Source organism: Tamandua tetradactyla, chromosome 21, assembly GCF_023851605.1.
Source record: "Tamandua tetradactyla isolate mTamTet1 chromosome 21, mTamTet1.pri, whole genome shotgun sequence".
NCBI classification, from domain to species: domain Eukaryota; kingdom Metazoa; phylum Chordata; class Mammalia; order Pilosa; family Myrmecophagidae; genus Tamandua; species Tamandua tetradactyla.
The window spans coordinates 57,130,195-57,153,473 of record NC_135347.1 but is presented as its reverse complement, the minus strand read 5'-3'; the positions used below and the strand labels follow the sequence as shown (position 1 = coordinate 57,153,473).

General features: G+C 36.4%; 1 protein-coding gene across 3 annotated transcripts in view; it reads right to left on the bottom strand.

Moving 5' to 3' along the window:
- The window catches only part of ANKRD31 (ankyrin repeat domain 31), a 245,194-nt gene that overhangs the window by 100,964 nt on the left and 120,951 nt on the right, over positions 1 to 23,279 (bottom strand). For 2 of the 3 annotated variants that reach the window (XM_077139446.1, XM_077139448.1), the window contains exons 12-15: positions 10,321 to 10,465; positions 6,921 to 6,973; positions 4,439 to 5,963; positions 3,749 to 3,910 (exon numbers count right to left, since the gene is read on the bottom strand). In XM_077139446.1, coding sequence (XP_076995561.1) covers positions 3,749 to 3,910; positions 4,439 to 5,963; positions 6,921 to 6,973; positions 10,321 to 10,465 — 1,885 coding nt within the window. Of the gene's footprint in view, positions 1 to 3,748; positions 3,911 to 4,432; positions 5,964 to 6,920; positions 6,974 to 10,320; positions 10,466 to 23,279 lie in introns of all 3 variants that reach the window. The other variant, XM_077139447.1, reaches the window with a different exon arrangement.

Here is a 23,279-nt window from a genome sequence, read left to right as displayed (position 1 = left end):
CTTCTCTTGTTGAGACTTCAGATGCGACTCCTCTCCTGGCCAATTCCTTAATTGCAGCCTGTAAAAGACCCAGAGCAGAGGACCTACCTAAGCCATGCCCAGCCTGACCTACAGAAATTGTGAGATAATGCATGTTGTTTTAAACATGTATGGTAATTTTTCATACAGCAATAGATAGCCAATACATCTAACTGAATATGATACTCTCAGGGTGTAATCTGTGTTTTAACAAGGCTTCCAGGTAGTTACATTGCAAGCTAAAGTTTGAAAACCATTGTACATTAAACCATTGGGCCCTTCCCCTGGCCAATTCCCTGAATAATAGCAACCAGATATATAATTTCAGGGCAAGAGTTTAAAAGATTAGAGGACTATTCTCTTTAAAACTGGATTCTTTAGTTATATCAATCACAGAGAAGATTGATACCTTCTGCTATATCTCCCATTGACATTCAGACAAAAACATATTTAGAAAATTACACTCAGAATTTCTTTATTGGAAGAATAATGGCACATTATATATAGCTTATAAAAGATATATGTATATAGAATATATTTTAATTTTTTTAAATATCTAAGAATTTTAAATTTGCCTGATGACTGCAATTTTGAATTGAAAAGTCTCTCCCAAGAATTCTTACTGTGGATGGTATAAATCCTCTCACCTTGTTCCTGGTGCATCTATAATAAAGAAGGCAGGTAGTTTGGGGCAAAAATTCAAAAATTACTCATTTTTACTATCATTATAGTTTCTACAGCATTTAACTGAAAATTTAAGATAAAACCTGGGAGAAACTTGAAAGAAATGGATACCTCTCACACTAAACCTCTTCATAAGGCATTTAATGCTATAATTTGAAATCTGGTATTGCTATTAAGAAGTAGGCTACTGTTCAGAAACAGATTTCTGTTCTTTTGCATGTGACTTACTGTTTTTCTTCTCTGGAAATTTTTTGGATCTTCTCTTTGTCCTTGTTCTGAAATTTCACAGTGATGCACTTTGTTCATTGTCCTGGACACTTGGTGGGCCCTTTTCAATATGGAAAATCCCATCCTTTATTTGTGAAAATTTCTTGTATTATTTCTTTGATGATTTCTTCTCCTGTTTTCACTGCATATCTTAGAATGATTTTTCAATTTTCTTATCTTTTTTCTCCTGTTGTTTAGTTCATTCTTTTTCTTTTTTTTTTTTGCCTATTATGGGAGATGTGTAAAACTTTACTTTCCAACCTCAGTGCACATATCTATTTCTATATATGTATTTTTAATTTCTGTTATTACATTTTTAATATCTAAGAGCTGTGTATTTGTGCACTCTGATTGTTCCTTCTTTTCTATACCATTTTTTCAAGTTTTAGATTTTTTTTTCTGATTCTTGCATTATTTCTGTTTCCCTCTGGGTCCCTTTGGTCTGTTAGTTGGCTTTGATTTCTCTTTCATATTGACACTTTTCTCACATGTTTGTTGATCTTTGGCTCTCTGTTCATGTTTTTTTATTTTTGTTTTTGTTTTTGTTTTTGTATGCTGTTTGGCAGGGTCACATTTCATTCTTTTTACATGTGCATGTTCTTTCATTGCAACACCATTTGTTGAATTTTTGTTTGTTTGTTTTTGCTGGTTTCTTTTGTTTGTTTGTTCGGGAAGTGTAAGGGCGGAGAATCAAACCCAGGTCTCCTGCATGGCAGATGAGAATTCTACCACTGAACTACCCTTGCATCCCCCCTCTGTTCATGTCTAAATGAGAGAAATAAAATTCTGATTGGAAATCTCTCTGTGTGTGCAAGGGGTGGGAGTGAAAGGAGAGTGGCAGAGCTCAGAACCTTGTTGAGCTCACTGTTAAAAGTTCAGGAGGTAAGCAAGCCTTTATGTTAAGGAATCCCCAGAATCTGGAATTCTTTTCTCTGGGGTGTTTCAATTTATGTATTAGTTCATTCAAACAAATATTCAAGTATTATTCTCTAGAAAGCAGATACTTTTTCTGCTTCATACATGTAAACAATTACATTAGAATGTGTTTATGTGCTGCTAGAGGGGTGTAATAGTTTCCTGTGGTTTCCATAACAAATTGTCACAAACCAGGTTTCTTAAAACAACAGAAATTTATTCTCTCATGATTCTGGGGACCAGAAGTCCAAACACAGGGAGTCAGCAAGGCCATGCTCCCTTTGGAAACTCTAGAGGAGAATTTTTTCTTTCCTCTCCCAGCTTCTGGAAGCTGAAGGCATTCTTTGGCTTCCTTGGCTTGTGGCCATATTAATCGTTGCCTCCATTTTCATATTACCTTCTTTCCTAAATGTCTCAATTCTCCTCTCCCTTTCTCTTGAAAGAATACTAGTCATTAGATTTAGGGCCAAACAGATAATCCAAGATGATCTCCTCAACTCAAGATTCTAAACTTAATAGTATCTGCAAAAACTCTTTTTCCAAATAAAGTAGCATTCACTCTTTTACCTGCAAGGTAATATTTACAAACTCCAGGATTAGGATGTGAGCATATCTTGTTTGGGATCACCATTCAACCCTCTACAGGAGACATGTATACGAAGGACTTCAGCTTACATGAGAGTGCTACAATAGGGGAAGGTCACAGAGAATGTCTAGTCCAATGACCTCCTACTTCTTACTAGACAGTAGATAAATCAGCTTTTCACTGCTTAATATCTAACTTAAAATGGTTAAATATTAGCCTATTGTTCATCAAAGAACAAGCTCCAAGGACTATCAAAGGATAGTTAGCTTATCCAATTGCCAAACAACACACAGCTCATTCATTTGACACAAAGAAACCAGTTTCCCTGATGTAAAAAGAGCTCAGTGGAGCTGATGAAACTTGTGATCAGAATTAAGCTTTATGACACTGCTTACAGAAACAAGAAGGGCAAATGTCAATGTTTTTCCAAAAGCAAAGGCAAAGAATGGATTGTTAAATGGGCAGAGTTAAGTGGTATCCTGAAAACGGCATCTACCAAAAATGATACGTCAAAAGTAGTCAATGTGTTGCTACAGATCTGTTACTGTAAGCTCTGCATTCAACAATATCTTTCCTTTATCATTTAATATCTTTGAACCTCAATGGTTTTCAGTGAGATTGATCTGTTTAAAGGCTGAATGACGTGGAAAATACCTAACCCTTTTTTCATCCTTAAATAAAGAGATATGTATTTCAAAGTTAAAAAAAATCTGTCTGTATACTACTGAGAGGCAGCAGAGATGTGACAAAGAAACCACTTTCAAACTTTCTCTGGGATCTACAATATTATATACTGAGCCTCTATAATAACGTGGAAGAATTAAATTCTTAAATGTAGAAATTTAAATACTCATTTTTTTCCACTGAAGCATTAGCCTATCAATGTAAACAGTTGCTGAAATGGTACAATATCAAATGTTGGAGAAAAAACAAAGAACTCAATAGAAGTTTTCAAGGAATCTGACATAGTTTACCCATGCTGCCTTCATTCAATATTTCTGCTGCCTCTGTTGTCCATCTTATTTCCTCTAAAAAGCAAATTAGAAGTCATAGGAGGAAATGTGACAAGAATATAAAGACTAGTGGATTCTCAAGTAGTGCCTTATAGTAAAAGCATCCAACAAATATAACTAAAATAATCTTACAATTTATTGAATGACTAAAAATAAATGGTGTGTCTGAAAGTTTAGAAACTCACTGAAATACAGTGGATTGCAGTTTGATTACATGAAGTTTACATATATAATAATATACAAACCTTGGCTTTTCAACACAAACCTGTAGCTTTCAAGGAATTTTGTCTTTTTCTGAAATTCTTTACTTCTTTGTGTTCTTGGATATTGGTAGGCTCCTGAATTTCTAAATTGTTTTTTCCTTTTTTCTCCTCAAAATTTCTTATGGTGTTTTCATCTCTATTGATAATATTAATTAATTCTTCATCTGAAAAACAAACATTTTGTAATATCAGTATTATGATTCTTTTTACTGACTACACTACTAGAGAAAAAATTCACACTTTTAATTTCTGTTCCAAGGTGGACTTTTTTTTTTTTAACAGAATGGAAGTCCCTTAGAGATGTTCTTATATAACAAATGAAGTTTACTGATTGCAATTCTGTTGAGGATATGGTGCATAGTTGAAATTAATGGTGGTGACAATTTCCTACTGTGAAAATGCTAAGTTTCCTGATACTAAATAAGTACTATAACAAAAACAAACATAAAAAAAGGATAGAAATACTATTTGCTAAGTTCTGTCAATATCAATTTAACAACCATCTTTGATAATAGCAGTTTGACTTTCAAAGTAAACACCATCAACCAGGTTTAGCAGCATCCCCTTAGCATGGCCCATGTGTCCTCATTCTTCTAAGTTTAGACATATCTTGAATGGAATTCAGCTGGAAATTTCTATAAGATAAATAAATCTATAGGAAATGTTTACAAGTTGCACAATACTACTAATACCTGGTTTGGGAGAATTTTCCTTCTCTCCTCTTTGACTAGGCTGTGAGATGTTGATGAATTCTTCATTCATATTGTCAGAGGAATGTGAATTCGTGCTATGTATGTTCTCACTCTCTGGAAGGGCTTGACTATTTTTCTCAGTTTCAGTTGTTTCTGTTACTTGAGAATGAACAATTGTGGATAAAGGCCCACTTGAATAACTTGCTTTTTGACCTTTATCAATGTAATTCCTTTTAGTGTCTTGTTTCTCATTCACCTTTTCTATAAAAAATGTATCTGTTTGATTCATTGAAGAAGTTGATGCTCTGGGGCTATAATCCTGAGGTGTTTTGAATAGGTCCATGTGACTAGTCAACTTTGAAATTTTATGTGTTGAAAGTGTTCTTGTACAAGCCAGGGAAGTTTGTTCAGGATTGCCATGTGAATGATCAAAAGAAGTTCCATATATACTTTGTTCATTATTTGCAAGATGTTGTTCAGAGATGACAGTATTATCTGAATCAGAAAAATTAGCAGCTTCTTGTGGTAGAACTGTGGTGGGGCTGCCTGTTTTTCTTTCATTTTCCTGTGGAAAATGTTGTTCGGAAGGTAAAAATTGTTGAAAACCCATTTCTTCTCTATTTGTTATATTTTCTTTATAATTATGGTGGCTTTTATAATCTGCAGAACATATCACATTTTCAGATGTTACAGTCTTTTCAGAGGTAGAGTAATCACCACCAATATCACTGTCATTAAAATTTTCCTTTATAAAGGGTGGGAAAGAATCTTCCCATTCATTAAGGCTTTCATCTTTTTTACCTGAGTTACTGTCTTCATGAGATTTATAAGGGCTAATATGCTGCCCTTGGTAAGCGTGAGGCTGCTGGTCTACAGTAACAAGTGGTAACTTGATTTCTTTTTGTAAAGAAAGTCCTGATGAAGAAAGAGCTTCAGTTCGGTCAATGGATTCTAGTTCTAAGAGCTGTACTTCTTGACCATGTGATAAATTCAGGCTCTGAGTATACATTTCTTTGGAATTTAAACATGGCTTGATATTATTACCTAACTCATTTTTCAATCTTGGCAGAGCGGGGCTGGAAGGGTGACATGACCCTTCCGGAAGGTCATCATGGCCTTGGTGAATATGCTGCTGCTGAGTAAGTAATTCCTTCATTCTTCTGGAAGAAGAGACAGTTATTGTCTTTTTTAGACTGCAGTTTCCATCATCTACCTGAGTCTTTTTCCGTTGTGTGCTTCTTCTTTCTTTACCCTTACACACATTTGTGCTGGGATCTCTGACATTATGGAAATTGTCCTTTCTGGGTTCTTTAGAGTATATTTGGTCAAGAGTTGATTGCTTATGCTGGGATTTAACAAAATTTGCATTTTTGGAATCTTTTTGGCAACCTTCATATATATCTTCTTTATTTATAAATAAAGCTTCTTTGCTTCTTTTATCAACTTTTGCATGTTCTGGCTTTGGTGTATTGGAACTTTCATCACAAACATAACAAATGTGGTTTTTAGAATGGAATTTTGGTTTCTATAGAAACAAAAAATATAGTTAGCTTTCATTTTCAGCTATAATTCTACCTTCAGTTTACTCTGAATTGCTAATAAACCTAACTTTTACTTCATTTGATTTTATAATTTGATCTAACCACAAGGCTGCTGGGATATATTCATCCTGATATTTCAGAAAAGCAGACTAATAAGAAGAAAGACAAAATGTAATAGACTCAGACTCTATATGTATTAATCATTACTTTCTGCTGTACATTTTAATTCCTTTTTGCCAGTAATACTGGTATCACTAAACAATAAAAAGTTTAATCTGTTTAATTTTTATAGGCTTTTTAAACTAATCAGATCAAGTTTTCTTACAAAGGAAATTTTATGAAAACACTTTGGAAACATACCCATCTCCCAACTGTTATTTAGCTACAACTAAAATTAGGAGAATTTCTTCTTCTGGTATCTGTGAGGTATTATAGATAACACAGGGGAAGAGGGGATTTAAAAACAAGAAGACAGATAAACTCCTAAATTGGTCTGTGTGGAAATATTATAGTGGGCTTCTACAATTAAAATAAGGAGCCTGCTTCCTCTCACTCACCACAACCCAAGCACCAAATGAAGATGAATTGCCCACCATGTAAATTTTAAGGGATGGCCTAGCACCTTTGGCTCTCATACTGTGTTTAGACCAAAGGAAATTCATCACAGTTGATAAATTCCATGGCTCCAAGAAAAGGAGGAGAAAGGAAATAGCAACCATTACATTAGTATGCCTAGATATGCTACATTTACTCAACTGCTGCCCAAACTAGCTGCCTAGAACTTCTGATTGCCATGTAATTATCCTGAAGTATCTTAAAAGCTGAGGTGAAGGCAGTGTTCCTGACTAATACTTCAGCAGTCTTTCTTTTCTAACTGATGAGCCATACAAAATCAGCAGGTGCAATGCTTTAAAAATGTTTATTACTAAACATGGACATACCTTATGCTGGCGTGCATCATCTTCATCTAATGGGTCAGTGTTATTCCTTCGAGCTATAAACAAAAAGAGAAAATCAAAGAAAACAGTCTCCACTAGTTAGAGTCTAGACTTCTAAAACCCATGTGTCCTTTGCAATGAAAAAAAAACCAATCAGAACAAGGAAAATTATGCAACCATTTTATACTAATATTGGCATATATAACATACCAATAATTTAGAATTTCCACATTTATTAGAAACTAAATACTTTCACAATAGAACTAAAAATATTTCTGTAGGAAAAGCAGTATAGACCTTATAAAACAATAAGCAATACTAAAAATGGGCAATGAACTGAATATTTTGCATTTTCTCCACACATAATGCTCTCTTCCTTGAGTAGATTATTCAGCTATCTGCAAGCTGGATTTACAAGTTTATGGAATAGAGGTCTCAGAGTCTACAGCCCCATGATAACTCATTAAAAATCAAAATGTAAAGGTTTAAACAAAAGATTAGAAAACATACAAAGAAACAGGAAGCAATGGCCCAGGCAAAGGAAAAGATTAAAGCATGAGGATGATCAGTGAGGAGAACCACTCCTAGGACATACCAGACAAAGACTTTAACAAAATGGTCTTAATGTGATTAAAGTGCTAAAGAAAAACATGGATAAAGAACCAAAGGAAATCAGGAAAATGATAGATGAACACAAAGAGAATACCAATAGAGAGATGGAAATTATGAATAGGAACCAAGCAGAATTAAGGGCTACAGTATCAGAAATTAAAAATTCCCAAGAGGGGTTCAAAAGCAGATTGGAGCTCTCAGAATAAAGAATAAGTGAACATGAAGATAAGACTATTGAAATCATCCAATCTGAGAAGCAGAAAGAAGAATGAAGAACAGTAAACAGAGCCTGAGGAACCTGTGGGACACAATCAAGTGTACCAATACACACACTGAGGGAGTCGCAGAAGGAGAAGAAAGAAGCATAGAGAACATACACAGTAAAAATGGCTGAAAACTTCCCAAATTTAATGAAAGACAGGCATACTTCATTTTATGTGCTTTGGTTTTTTGTGCTTTGCAGATATTGTATTTTTTACAAATTGAGCTTTGTGGCAACCCTGCAGCACGCAAATCTATCCATACCACATTTCCAATAGTTGAACGAGTCTATTAGCACACATTTCCAACAGCAGTGCGCTAACTTTGTGTCTCTGTGTCACATTTTGACTAAGGTATGTATCTTGTTTTTTTAGACATGATGTTTTTGCACACTTAACAGACTACAGTATAGTGTAAATGCAACTTTTATATGGACTGGGAAACAAAAAAACTTATATGACTTACTTTATTGTGATATTTGCTTTATTGCAGAACTGAACCTGTACTATCTCCATGATATGCCTGTATAGCCACATTCAAGATATTCAATGAACTCCAAACAGAATAAGCCCAAATAGACCCATGCTGTATCATATTATAATCAGATTGTCAAATGCCAAAAGAATGATAAAGAGAGAGTTCTAAAAGTCATAAGAGAGAAGGAACATATGACATACAAGGGAGTCTCAATAAAATTAAATGCCGATCTGTCATTGGAAACCATGGAGGCAAGAAAGTAGTGGAATAAAATATTTGAAACTTAAGCCCCATGGTAAGTACAGAGAAAATATTGAAGAATATGCAAGCTCAATGAGACGGAAAGTAGAGTAGAAGTTGCCAGGGGTGGACAAGGGAAATGGGGAGTTCATGCATAATGAAGGGTCTGGGGAGATGGAAAAATTTTAGCAAAGGAAGACGGTGAGGGTATATCACAACACTGTGAACGTGATTAAGCCCACTGAATGGTATGGTTGGGAGTAACTGAAATGGGAAAGTTCATGTTATATATATGTTCCCACAATTAAAAACAGAAGAGATAAAGAAACAGTGACAATTGTATGTAATTCATTCTCCTGGACAGAATTTAATAAGGCAGGAGAAACAGCTCAAAAGGACTTTATTGGTAGATAAACTGTAAGCTTTGTTGTTGTTAAATTTGTTTGTTGTTAAATTTCTTGAAAATTTAACACTTAAGAGGGTTACATAAGTGAGTATCATTGTTCTTAGGAAATGCACATGGCAGTAGTATTTAAGGAACAGGATGTATATAACCTACACAAGTGTTCAGAAAATGTATTGATAAATAGACAGAGAAACAGGCAGGCAGACAGATAGATGATGGGTGGATATATTTATAGATGGATTGAAAGAATATTAAAATTAGTGGTTCTAGGTATCCAGGAAAATAGGGGTAAGTTGGACTTCTCTGTATGCGGTTTGTATTATTTTTATCTATCTATCCATCTATCTATCTATCTATATATATATATATATTTATATATTGTTATATTTTTACCTATAAGTTTGAAAGTATTTCAAAATAAAAAGTTTAAAAAAAAATCACAGTTAGAAATAAGAATATAGGTTACCAGGACAGGGATGGGCAAGGGGAAAGGGAAGATAATGCTTACTTGGTATAGAGTTGCTGTTTGGAATGATGGAAATATTTTGGTAAGGATGGTGGATGGTGGTAGCAGGGCATTGGAAATGTAACTACCGTCACTGAATTGTACATTTGAAAGTGGTTATAACAGAAAATTGTAGGCTGAGTTACCAGAATATAAATTTAAAAAGAAAAAAAACATGGAACTATAAAACATAAAGAGTGAAACCTTATTTAAACTATGGACTTTAGTTAACAATATAATTATAATAACGCTGGTTCAGCAATTGTAACAAATTCAAATTGTAACATAATCAAAATGTTATAATAGGGAAAATTGGGAGGGACATTGGGGATGATACAGGAACACTATACTTTCCACATGATTTTTCTGTGACTCCACAATTACTCTAATGAAGAAAGAAAGAAAAATAGAATATACCATTTTTATATAATCTTTTTATTGACAACTGCATATCAAATCCTTTTGTACTCAATTTAATAGGGTAAAGGATGTGACGGCCAAGTTTAGCCATAAGAAAAGATTCTTAGGGGACGGAAATAAACAATCCTAGCCGTAGTCATTGAAAATGATGCAACCAAATATAATTTATATCACATCATATTATTTAGTCAAAGGACTATGGGGAAAAAAACAGAACTTTAGGTTTCTTAATTGCTTGCAATGCATAACCTAGGGAAAAGTACATTTGGTATTACCATTATTTGTTCTTTTAGATTCCTTTCATTATGTGCATCTGCACACAAGTCAGTGCGTTTAATTAGCAGCATGGTCAAAGGAGATCACTCTTTGGATTTTCTCAAACCTTATAAGGTAAAATAATTTAATTTCTAAAACTCTAGATTCAATTTCTGTAACTCTCTACTGATGTCATCAACAGCTATAACATGGTTGTTTAGGCTTACCTGATGTAAAACGTTTATGATGTTTAGGAATAAACTTCTCAAGGAGACGCTTCATATGTGGATCCGTGGCCTCATCCAAAGCATGCTTTCCATCGCTGCTTCTCAGTAATGGATCTGCTCCATTCAAGAGAAGTAACTCTGCCACCTAGAGGAGGAACTTCCACGTGAAGAAGGCAGCAAAGAGTATAATGCATGCTAACACACAACTCTAGGTAGAATCAGGTATTTTTTTCAACATTAAAGAGTTTGGATTTACCTATAACATTTTTGCCCAATAAAAAAATTAATGCATACCGTAGTGATTCATGTGTTGGTGTTTTCCATTTTTTAATTCATTAGAGAAGTTGTGGGTTTCTTCCTTTTTTTATATACAAGTTTGTTCTTGAAAGGAAGGAAACAAGCAAGCAAGCAAAGAAAGAAAGGAAGTAAGAAAGGAGGGCAAAAAAATGGTGAAATGGAGCAGGCAGATACACCCAGGATTAGGAGCTACTGCTCCTCCTCAGACTCTCAGGAAGAAACTGGTCAATCTTTAATCTGTTACTAATGCTCACATATTCCCTTCTATAAAGCTCTTCCTGACCTCTGTTTCCTGATTGCCCCCTCCTTTCATGTACATATTTTATCATAATACCCAATATATTTTTTATTTTGTCTTGTTTTTTTGCATGGGCAGGCACTGGAAATAGAACCTGGGTCTCTGGCATGGCAGGTGAGAATTGAATTCTGCCTGCTGAGTCACTGTGGCCCACCCATAATGTCCAATATACTTTGTACCATACTTATTTCTTATATATCTGCTCTTCATACTATGTTTGAAGTTTCTTGAGGGGAAACTTTTTTTTTAATTAATTTATTATTTTTAAATAAGTAATAAATGAATATGACTCAAAATTATAAAAGGCTCAGAAGAGTGTACAGTGAAAAATAAGTTTCCCTCTTCTGCACCTGTCCTCCAGCTAATTCTTCTTTCCCACATCAGCTCTGTTTTCTGTAACTTCTGAATTTTTCCATAGTTAGTATAATACAACATGGTAAGTAAGTACATATATATTTTTCTCTTATACAAATGAATCATGTACTATATACACTTCTCGGTATCTTGTCCTCATTTCCCCCCTAACAACACAACTTAGAGACTGTTCATATCAATGTAGAGTGAATTTTCTCATTCTTTTTATCAACTGAATAATAGTCGTTATACACATATAATGATATTATTTAACTAGTACCTCATTGATGAATGTTTTCTTTCCAAGATTTCGCTACAGATATATGTTTTAATTGTCTTTATATTCCTAGTACCTGGCATAGAATAAATGTTCAGTAAGTGTTGTTTAATAAAAGAATGAATATAGGGCAGGAAGTAGACTGTGGGCTTCAAGGAACTTTACACTAAAAGAAGCATAATATCTGGAATAAGAAGAGGAATCTGAATTTCTGTAAATTGTACAGATCTAAAAATTAAAGATATATATATTTCCTTTTCTAAGGAAGCATTCTAGCCTGCTAAAATAGTTTGAATCTTTTCTCTTAACTTTGATATTAAGTTAGCTTTCCAAGTTTTATGCCACTTACAAATACGACAGGCATCATTTTCCCATCTTTCATAATAATAAAAATGATGATAATAAAATTTATATTACTTCAACCTTTTCAAGAATTTATACATCTCTCTCTCTCTCTCTCTCTTTTTGGGGGGTGGGGGGGTGGGGTGCATGGTCCAGGAATGGAACCTGGATCTACCACATGAAAGGTGGGCATTCTAACCACTGTACTACCCGTGCACCCTACATCTCTCTTTTGAGACAATATATAGACAGTCTCAGCTATATCATGTTTCTTTGGAGACTGCTTTTTAATCATTTTGTATTTTGGGTTGTATGTTTTGTGTCTCTATCATTTCAATGTTAATTAATGTTTTAAATTATAAAAACAATCTTTGCGTGTTGCAAAAAAATTACAGCAGGGTATTAGTTGGAAAGTTAAAAGTTCCTCCTATACTTATGGCCCCTCGAAGATATCCAAGACCTAATCCCTAGAACCTGTAAATATTACCTTAAATGGCAAAAAAGACTTTGCAGATGTGATTCAGTTAAGGATCTTGAGATGAGGAGATTGTCCAGGAATATGGATGGGCTCTAAATGCCATCACAAGTGTTCTTAGAAGGAAGAGGTGGAGGAAGATTTCACACACAAACACACACAGAAGAAGGCCATGTGAAGGTAGAGACAGAGATTGGAGTGATGTGGTCACAAGACAAGGAATGCCAATTGGGAGAGGTAAGGAACAGATTCTCCCCGAGGATGAGCAGAGGGAATGTGGGGCTGATGACACCTTGGTCTGGGCCGGATAATACTGATTTCAGACTTCTGGCCTCCAGAACCAAGTAAATTTCCACTGTTTTAAGCCACTCAGTTTGTGGTAATTTGTTGTGGCAGCTATAGGAAACTAATCTACTTACTTATCTCCAATTCCTCTCCAGATTCTTTCTAACACACTCTCAGACACAATATAGCATTAAAATTATAAGGGACTCTTGGAGTGGTGGTATGAGGAGTTCAAGAAAACCTCTCATCTAGAGAGACATCTATTAAACTGATCAAAATTAGAAAAGCTAATCATTCAGATCTCTGGAGATAGGTCAACAAATTGAAAACCATTTATTCACTCTTTGTCCGCCGGCCCGCCGCGCGGTGCCCACGCCCTGCAGCAGCCGACCCGCCCGCCCTCCTCTCCCCTCTATCTTTGTCCACCGGCCCGCCGTGCGGCGCCCATGCCCCGCAGCAGCCGACCCGCCCGCCCTCCTCTTCTGCCTTCACCAGCTCCTCCGCCACCGGCCTCCACAGCCTTGCCACCCTCACCTTTCCTCCTCCAGAACAGCTACTGGGGGAGTGGAGACAATACAGAGCAGCTTCCGGAGCCACAACGGAGATCAAAGTGACGGCATACCCCATCCTGGAACAGCTGACTGTCTGGGAGAACCAGCTCCGGTGAGATCACCGAGGGGCGCGGGCTTTCCTGGGTGGGATGGCAAGTGGCCGGAGTCCCTCCCTTCCTCCTTCCCAGGCCAGCTGGCAGAATTGGACAGGCGGTCTCCTTGGGCCGCGGCGGCTGGCGTCCCCACCACGCGAGGCCCCCCGGACCAACTGAAAGAGTTTGGTCGGAAATCCCCAGACTGCGGAGAACAGTGACCGGGGGGGTCCCTTCCAAACACGTGACTCCCCGGTCCGGCTGGGAACAGTGCACTCTCCCGGGCTGCGACAGCTGGCGCCCTCCCGCCACGCTTGGCGCCCTGGGCCGACTAGGTAATTCAGCCAGATGCTCTCCCGTGCTGCGGCGGCCGGCGACCCTCCCCGCGTTCGGAACCCTGGGCCGGCTGGCACTCTTCCAAGATGCTTCGGCTGCCGAACCTCCCCTACGGTGAGAATTTTCCAGAGTTAAAGGACCCACAGCAACTTTCACTGGTGGAACGCGTAGACAAACGTGTGCCACGAGCACCACCTACTGGGCAGGATAAGAAAAACAGAATACAGAGATTTCACAGAAAAATCTTTCAACCTGTGGGGTCCAACACCCAGGGAAATCTGACTAAATGCCCAGACGCCAGCAGAAGATAACGGATCATGCTCAGAAAACTGAAAATATGGCCCAGTCAAAGAAACAAACCAATAGTTCAAATGAGATACAGGAGCTGAAACAACTAATGCTGAATATATGAACAGAAATGGAAAACCTCTTCAAAAACAAAATCGATAAATTGAGGGAGGACATGAAGAAGACATGGGCTGATCAAAAAGAAGAAATAGAAAAATTGAAAAAACAAATCACAGAGCTTATGGAAGTGAAGGATAAAGTAGAAAAGATGGAAAAAACAATGGATACCTACAATGACAGATTTAAACAGACAGAAGATAGAATTAGTGATTTGGAGGATGGAACATCTGAATTCCAAAAAGAAACATAAACTATCTGGAAAAGAATGGAAAAATTTGAACAGGGTATCAGGGAACTCAAGGACAATGTGAACCGCACAAATATACGTGTTGTGGGTGTCCCAGAAGGAGAAGAGAAGGGAAAAGGAGGAGAAAAACTAATGGAAGAAATTGTCACTGAAAATTTCCCAACTCTTATGAAAGACCTAAAATTACAGATCCAAGAAGTGCAGCGCACCCCAAAGAGATTAGACCCAAATAGGCGTTCCCCAAGACACTTACTAGTTAGAATGTCAGAGGTCAAAGAGAAAGAGAGGATCTTGAAAGCAGCGAGAGAGAAGCAATCCATCACATACAAGGGAAACCCAATAAGACTATGTGTAGATTTCTCAGCAGAAACCATGGAAGCTAGAAGACAGTGGGACGATATATTTAAGTTACTAAAAGAGAAAAACTGCCAACCAAGACTCCTATATTCAGCAAAATTATCCTTCAAAAATGAGGGAGAAATTAAAACATCCTCAGACAAAAAGTCACTGAGAGAATTTGTGACCAAGAGACCAGCTCTGCAAGAAATACTAAAGGGAGCACTAGAGTCAGATACAAAAAGACAGAAGAGAGAGGTATGGAGAAGAGAGTAGAAAGAAGGAAAGTCAGATATGATATATATAATACAAAAGGCAAAATGGTAGAGGAAAATATTATCCAAACAGTAATAACTCTAAATGTTAATGGACTGAATTCCCCAATCAAAAGACATAGACTGGCAGAAAAGATTAAAAAACAGGATCCTTCTATATGCTGTCTATAGGAAACACATCTTAGACCCAAAGATAAATATAGATTGAAAGTGAAAGGTTGGGAAAAGATATTTCATGCAAATAACAACCAGAAAAGAGCAGGAGTGGCTATACTAATATCCAACAAATTAGACTTCAAATGTAAAACAGTTAAAAGAGACAAAAAAGGACACTATATACTAATAAAAGGAACAATTAAACAAGAAGACATAACAATCATAAATATTTACGCACCGAACCAGAATGCCCCAAAATACGTGAGGAATACACTGCAAACACTGAAAAGGGAAATAGACACATATACCATAATAGTTGGAGACTTCAATTCACCACTCTCATCAATGGACAGAACATCTAGACAGAGGATCAATAAAGAAATAGAGAATCTGAATATTACTATAAATGGGCTTGACTTAACAGACATTTATAGGACATTACATCCCACAACAGCAGGATACACCTTTTTCTCAAGTGCTCATGGATCATTCTCAAAGATAGACCATATGCTGGGTCACAAAGCAAGTCTTAACAAATTTAAAAAGATTGAAATCATACACAACACTTTCTCGGATCATAAAGGAATGAAGTTGGAAATCAATAATAGGCGGAGTGCCAGAAAATTCACAAAAACGTGGAGGCTCAGCAACACACTCTTAAACAACAAGTGGGTCAAAGAAGAAATTGCAAGAGAAATTAGTAAATACCTAGAGGCGAATGAAAATGAAGACACAACATATCAAAACTTATGGGACGCAGCAAAGGCAGTGCTAAGAGGGAAATTTATTGCCCTAAATGCCTTTATCAGAAAAGAAGAAAAGGCAAAAATGCAGGAATTAACTGTCCACTTGGAAGAACTGGAGAAAGAACAGCAAACTAATCCCAAAGTAAGCAAAAGGAAAGAAATAACAAAGATTAGAGCAGAAATAAATGAAATTGAAAACATGAAAACAATAGAGAAAATCAATAAGACCAGAAGTTGGTTCTATGAGAAAATCAATAAGATTGATGGGCCCTTATCAAGATTGACAAAAAGAAGAAGAGAGAGGATGCAAATAAATAAGATCAGAAATGGAAGAGGAGACATAACTACTGACCTCACAGAAATAAAGGAGGTAATAACAGGATATTACGAACAACTTTACGCTAATAAATACAACAATTTAGATGAAATGGACGGGTTCCTGGAAAGACATGAACAACCAACTTTGACTGAAGAAGAAATAGATGACCTCAACAAACCAATCACAAGTAAAGAGATTGAATTAGTCATTCAGAAGTTTCCTAAAAAGAAAAGTCCAGGACCAGACGGCTTCACATGTGAATTCTACCAAACATTCCAGAAAGAATTAGTACCAACTCTCCTCAAACTCTTCAACATAATCGAAGTGGAGGGAAAACTACCTAATTCATTCTATGAAGCCAACATCACCCTCATACCAAAACCAGGCAAAGATATTACAAACAAAGAAAACTACAGACCAATCTCTCTAATGAATACAGATGCAAAAATCCTCAATAAAATTCTAGCAAATTGTATCCAACAACACATTAAAAGAATTATACATCATGACCAAGTAGGATTCATCCCAGGTATGCAAGGATGGTTCAACATAAGAAAATCAATTAATGTAATACACCATATCAACAAATCAAAGCAGAAAAATCACATGATCATCTCAATTGATGCAAAGAAGGCATTTGACAAGATTCAACATCTTTTCCTGCTGAAAACACTTCAAAAGATAGGAATACAAGGGAACTTCCTTAAAATGATAGAGGGAATATATGAAAAACCCACAGCTAATATCATCCTCAATGGGGAAAAATTGAAAACTTTCCCCCTAAGATCAGGAACAAGACAAGGATGTCCACTATCACCACTGTTATTCAACATTGTGTTGGAAGTTCTAGCCAGAGCAATTAGACAAGAAAAAGAAATACAAGGCATCAAAATTGGAAAGGAAGAAGTAAAACTATCACTGTTTGCAGACGATATGATACTATATGTAGAAAACCCAGAAAAATCCACAACAAAATTACTAGAGCTAATAAATGAGTACAGCAAAGTAGCAGGCTACAAGATCAACATTCAAAAATCTGTAGCTTTTCTATACACTAGTAATGAACAAGCTGAGGGGGAAATCAAGAAACGAATCCCATTTACAATCGCAACTAAAAGAATAAAATACCTAGTAATAAATTTAACCAAAGAGACAAAAAACCTATATAAAGAAAACTACAAAAAACTGCTAAAATAAATCACAGAAGACCTAAATAGATGGAAGGGCATACCGTGTTCATGGATTGGAAGACTAAATATAATTAAGATGCCAATCCTACCTAACTGATCTACAGATTCAATGCAATACCAATCAAAATCCCAACAACTTATTTTTCAGAATTAGAAAAACCAATAAGCAAATTTATCTGGAAGGGCAGGGTGCCCCGAATTGCTAAAAACATCTTGAGGAAAAAAAACTAAGCTGGAGATCTAGCGATGCCGGACTTTAAGGCATATTATGAAGCCACAGTGGTCAAAACAGCATGGTATTGGCATAAAGATAGATATATCGACCAATGGAATCGAACAGAGTGCTCAGATATAGACCCTCTCATCTATGGACATTTGATCTTTGATAAGGCAGTCAAGCCAACTCACCTGGGACAGAACAGTCTCTTCAATAAATGGTGCCTAGAGAACTGGATATCCATATGTAAAAGAATGAAAGAAGACCCGTATCTCACACCCTATACAAAAGTTAACTCAAAATGGATCAAAGATCTAAACATTAGGTCTAAGACCATAAAACAGTTAGAGGAAAATGTAGGGAGATATATTATGAATCTTACAACTGGAGGCGGTTTTATGGACCTTAAACCTAAAGCAAGAGCACTGAAGAAAGAAAGAAAGAAATGGGAGCTCCTCAAAATTAAACACTTTTGTGCATCGAAGAACTTCATCAAGAAAGTAGAAATACAGTCTACACAATGGGAATCAATATTTGGAAATGACATATCAGATAAAGGTCTAATATCCAGAATTTATAAAGAGATTGTTCAACTCAACAACAAAAAGACAGCCAACCCAATTACAAAATGGGAAAAAGACTTGAACAGACACCTACCAGAAGAGGAAATACGGATAGCCAAGAGGCACATGAAGAGATGCTCAATGTCCCTGGCCATTAGAGAAATGCAAATCAAAACCACAATGAGATATCATCTCACACCCACCAGAATGGCCATTATCAACAAAACAGAAAATGACAAGTGCTGGAGAGGATGCGGAGAAAGAGGCACACTTATCCACTGTTGGTGGGAATGTCAAATGGTGCAACCACTGCGGAAGGCAGTTTGGCGGTTCCTCAAAAAGCTGAATATAGAATTGCCATATGACCCAGCAATACCATTGCTAGGTATCTACTCAAAGGACTTAAGGGCAAAGACACAAACGGGCATTTGCACACCAATGTTTATAGCAGCGTTATTTACAACTGCAAAGAGATGGAAACAGCCAAAATGTCCATCAACAGAAGAATAGCTAAACAAACTGTGGTATATACGTACGATGGAATATTATGCAGCTTTAAGACAAGATAAACTTATGAAACATGTAATAACATGGATGGACCTAGAGAACATTATGCTGAGTGAGTCCAGCCAAAAAGTAAAGGACAAATACTGTATGGTCCCACTGATGTGAACAGACATTCGAGAATAAACTTGAAATATGTCATTGGTAACAGAGTCCAGCAGGAGTTAGAAACAGGGTAAGACAATGGGTAATTGAAGCTGAAGGGATACAGACTGTGCAACAAGACTAGATACAAAAACTCAAAAATGGACAGCACAATAATACCTAATTGTAAATTAATCATGTTAAAACACTGAATGAAGCTGCATCTGAGCTATAGGGTTTTTTTTTGTTTTTTTTGTTTGTTTGTTTGTTTGTTTTACTATTATTACTACTTCTATTTCTTTTCTCTATATTAACATTTTATATCTTTTTCTGTTGTGTTGCTAGTTCCTCTAAACCGATGCAAATGTACTAAGAAACAATGATCATGCATCTATGTGATGATGTTAAGAATTACTGAGTGCATATGTAGAATGGTATGATTTCTAAATGTTGTGTTAATTTCTTTTTTTTTCTTTCCATTAATAAAAAAGAAAAAAAGAAAAAAAGAAAACCATTTATTCAATAAAATCCAAAGAAACTTGGTAAGAGGCCATGACATTTGAGGTAGGGGATACATTCGACCCCCCAAAAACTCTGTGTTGTGGAAAAGTTGTTCAAATAGGCTCCATAGTCAAGTGGCAGTTTCCATCATCTCAGCAACCTGGGGTGCAAGAGCAGTTTCAGATGGCTTCAACAGCTGATGAACACCAGCAGTTACCAACCCCCTTCCCAACTGGCTCTAGGCTAAGGAGGATCTATATACTAGGTGGCAGCAACAGCTGGGGAGCAGCACCAGTTCATGTTCCCTCCCCATACATAACACCTATATACATATATTTATAGAAAGGATTGAGTGGCGCAGGCAGTGAAGAGCCAGTTCCCCAACCTCCAACTTCCCCAGACCTTGCTTCTTAGCACAGAGGTTCTGCTGAGGAGCGTAAGCCTCAAAGACTGACATACTCTATTCCCACCAAGGGGCCTGATTTTACTTGGATCAGACTGTGGAGCAATTTATACCCTAGGGAGTTGTTAAAAACAATGGAGAGATCACCTGGTAATAAGTGGAGGCTGAGCATGAGACAGACAGGCTAGAAGTTTTATAGGGAGATCAGGGAAAGTGATAAAGAGAGCCTGGTGAAAACCACAGTGGTCATAATGGCCCAGGAAGACTGTGCTCATGCCCAGGGCTGTGCCCTCTGAGGAGTGACAGGAGAACCCTAAGTTGATAGTTTCTGGCTGAATGCAGGCTGCTTTAGTTTGCTAAGATTGCCAGAATGCAGTACACCAGAGATAGATTGGCTTTCATAAAGGGGATTTATTTAGTTACAAATTTACTAATTTGGGAAGGCACACGGCAACATCTGCTGGACTTCTCTCCCGGCTTCTGGGTTCAAATGGCTTTCCCTAGGATGATTCCTTCCTGCATTTCCAAACCCAGGTTTGAACTGGCTCTGAGCTCTGACCTGGGTTGTACTGAGCTCCTTGGAGATGTGCTGAGCTGTTTCTCTCTCTTTTGACTTCTCCTTTTAAGACTCTCCCATCACAGAAGGCACTCCCCTAGCCAACCACAAACATAATCAGCCATAGGTGAAATTCACATGCTGATGATTTAAATCCACAGCAGCAGGACAACTGGGTACCATCATCTGGCCAAGTTGTCACCTGAACCTAACTATTGCAGCAGGCCAAATTTGAAAATTTCCTCAATAGTGAATGTAGTTTCCAAGTCACACCAAAGCCAATAGGAAAAAGGTGAAAATTCTTCTAGTTCAGGGATATCAAACACAACCTCTGACCAGTCAGTAGTTGAATACTAAATACTGATGACTAAATGGTGCTGATGAAAGGATAATCCCTACGAAGCAAGGAAAACCAATTTTAAGTAGGTTGTCAAAGGCCGCACACTGTGAGGGAAAGACTTCATTGAATTGTCCAGACAAGTCATTAAGCAATAAAACAAGCACATAAACAAACAAGAGCAAGCCCCAGGGAGAAGATGAATTAGTATCCAGAGTTATTACAATACATTCTTTTTTTCACATGGGCAGGAACCAGGAAATGAACCCGGGTCTCTAGTATGGCAGGCGAGAACTCTGCCACTGAGCCACGGTTGCCCACAATACATTCTTAATATGTCCAGTTTCCAACCAAAAAAAAATCACAAGACATGCAAAGAAACAGCAAAGTGGGACCCATACACAGGATAAAAAGCAAGCAATATAAACTGTTTTGAGGAGGTCCAGACATCAAAGACATCAAAAAAGTTATAAATACGTTTAGAGAATTAAAGAAAATCATGTTTAAAGAATTAAAGGAAGGTATGTTGACTAGGACTCATCAAATACAGAATACTGATAAAAATAAAGAAACGATAAAAAGGAACTAAATGGAAAATTTTGAATTGAAAAGTTTAATAGTAATGAAAAGGTCCTAGAGGGGATCAATGGTGGATTTGAGGGGGAGAAGAAAGAATCAGTGAAGTTGGAGCTAGGTCAAAAGAGATTATGCAATATGGAGAACAAAGAGAAAACAGAATTTTAAAAACAGTCCAAAGCTTCAGAGAAATATGGGACACCATTAAGCATACCAGCATACATAAGGTAAGAGTTTCAGAAAGAGAGGAGAAAGAGAAAAGAGCAGAAAAAATATTTGGAAAAATAATGGCAGAAAATTTCTTAAATTTGATGTAACAACACTAATTTACATATCCAAGTAGTTTAACAAAACCAGATGGGATAAATGCAAAGGGACACACACACACACACACACACACACACACACACATCACAATCAAAGTAAAGCAATAAAGCCAAAGATGGACACACTCTTGAAAGCAGCAAAAGAATATGGGGAACACACTGGTTAGAAGACAACTCCAGTAAGATTCACATCTCACTTCTCATTAGACACAATGGAGACCACAAGGCAATATGATAATATACTCAAAGTCCCAAAGAAATAGAAATTACCAAAAAGGAATCTTGTATCCAGCAAAATTATCTTTCAAAAATGAAGGTAAAATAAAGATATTCCTTGATGAAGAAAAACTGCGAGTTTCCGTTGCCACCAGAATGCCTTACAATTAATTCTAAAGGTAATTCTTTAGGCTAAAAGCAAGTGACACTAGATAATAATTATAATCCAAATGAAAAAATAAAATGTGCCAAAAAGGTAATTATGTGAGTAATTATAGAAGACAATATAAATATAGATAATATATTTAATCTCCTTTATTATATTAACTGACTTAAAAGGCAATGGCATAAAACAACATGCATAATTGCACTGTTAGAAATTGTATCATTAGAACTATAACATATATAAATGTACCATATTTGACAAAATCAACACAAAAAGGCAGGTGGAAACAAAGCTATATTAGAGGGAGATGGTAACCTGAATCCACACGAAATGAACAGAATAAGACATGGTAAATAAGAAGCATAATATAATAAACTCTATAAGTAAATACTTGCTCTCCTTTTTTTTCTTGGCTATTTAAAAAGATATAACATTAAATAAAGTAATATTTATAACAATGTATTCTGGGGTTTAGAACATATATAGATGTAATATGTATTATAGTTATAAGGAAAAAGAGGGGAGGGAAATGAAATTATATAGGAGCAATGTTTCTATATCTCACTAGAATTAAGTTAATATAAATCTGATATAGATTCTAAGAAGTTAAGATATATATGTTAAGACTCTACGAGCAACTGCTAAAGATATAACTTTTTAAAATAGTGAAAAAATCATTAAAAGAATTAAAATGTTACACTAGAAAATATTCACTTAATGCAAAAAAAAAAAAAGCACTAAAGGAGGAAAAGAAAAATAACCTTATAAGAGACCTTGAGACAGAACCACCCAACCATGCACACTCAAATTCCTGACCCTTAGGAACTGCGTGAGATTATAAATGTTTATCCCAGTAGCCCTCCCCAACTCTATTAGGCATTTTGTCTGAAAATATACAACATAGATCTTTCAGAGTTCAGTTAACTAGTCCCCTTTCTCATCCTAGGAGTTCTGAACCCAAGGCCAACTTCCAAGAACTGAAATAAATAACAAGATAATGTGCCTCAGCCTTACAATGCAGTACCCAGACCAGAAAAAAGGTCTATACTCGTACCCTATGTGGTTTCTGAGATAACTCACATGAACTGAAATTCATATTAATAATGTTACCATTTATTACACTATTAACCAATTGGTATGGAATTTTAGTATTTTGATATTTAAACCAGTGGTACAGCTATACTAGTGTGTACCAGCTAATAATTAACCATGAGAGGTTCTCATGTCTTGTGCTGACTCTGAAAGTGACACTAGGTTCCATAAAGCTGCAAATCTCCCATCAGATATGCACATCATTGATCTCTTATCAGAACTGCATGTCATTGTGCAACACTCTATAAGAAGGAAATGCTTTTCTAAGCCTGGCACCATATGAAGAGTCTTAAAAGTGCAAATTTTAAAAATACTGTTAACTAAAACAGGTTCACCAGGAACAGTCAAAGAAACAATGCAAAGATCTTCCTAAA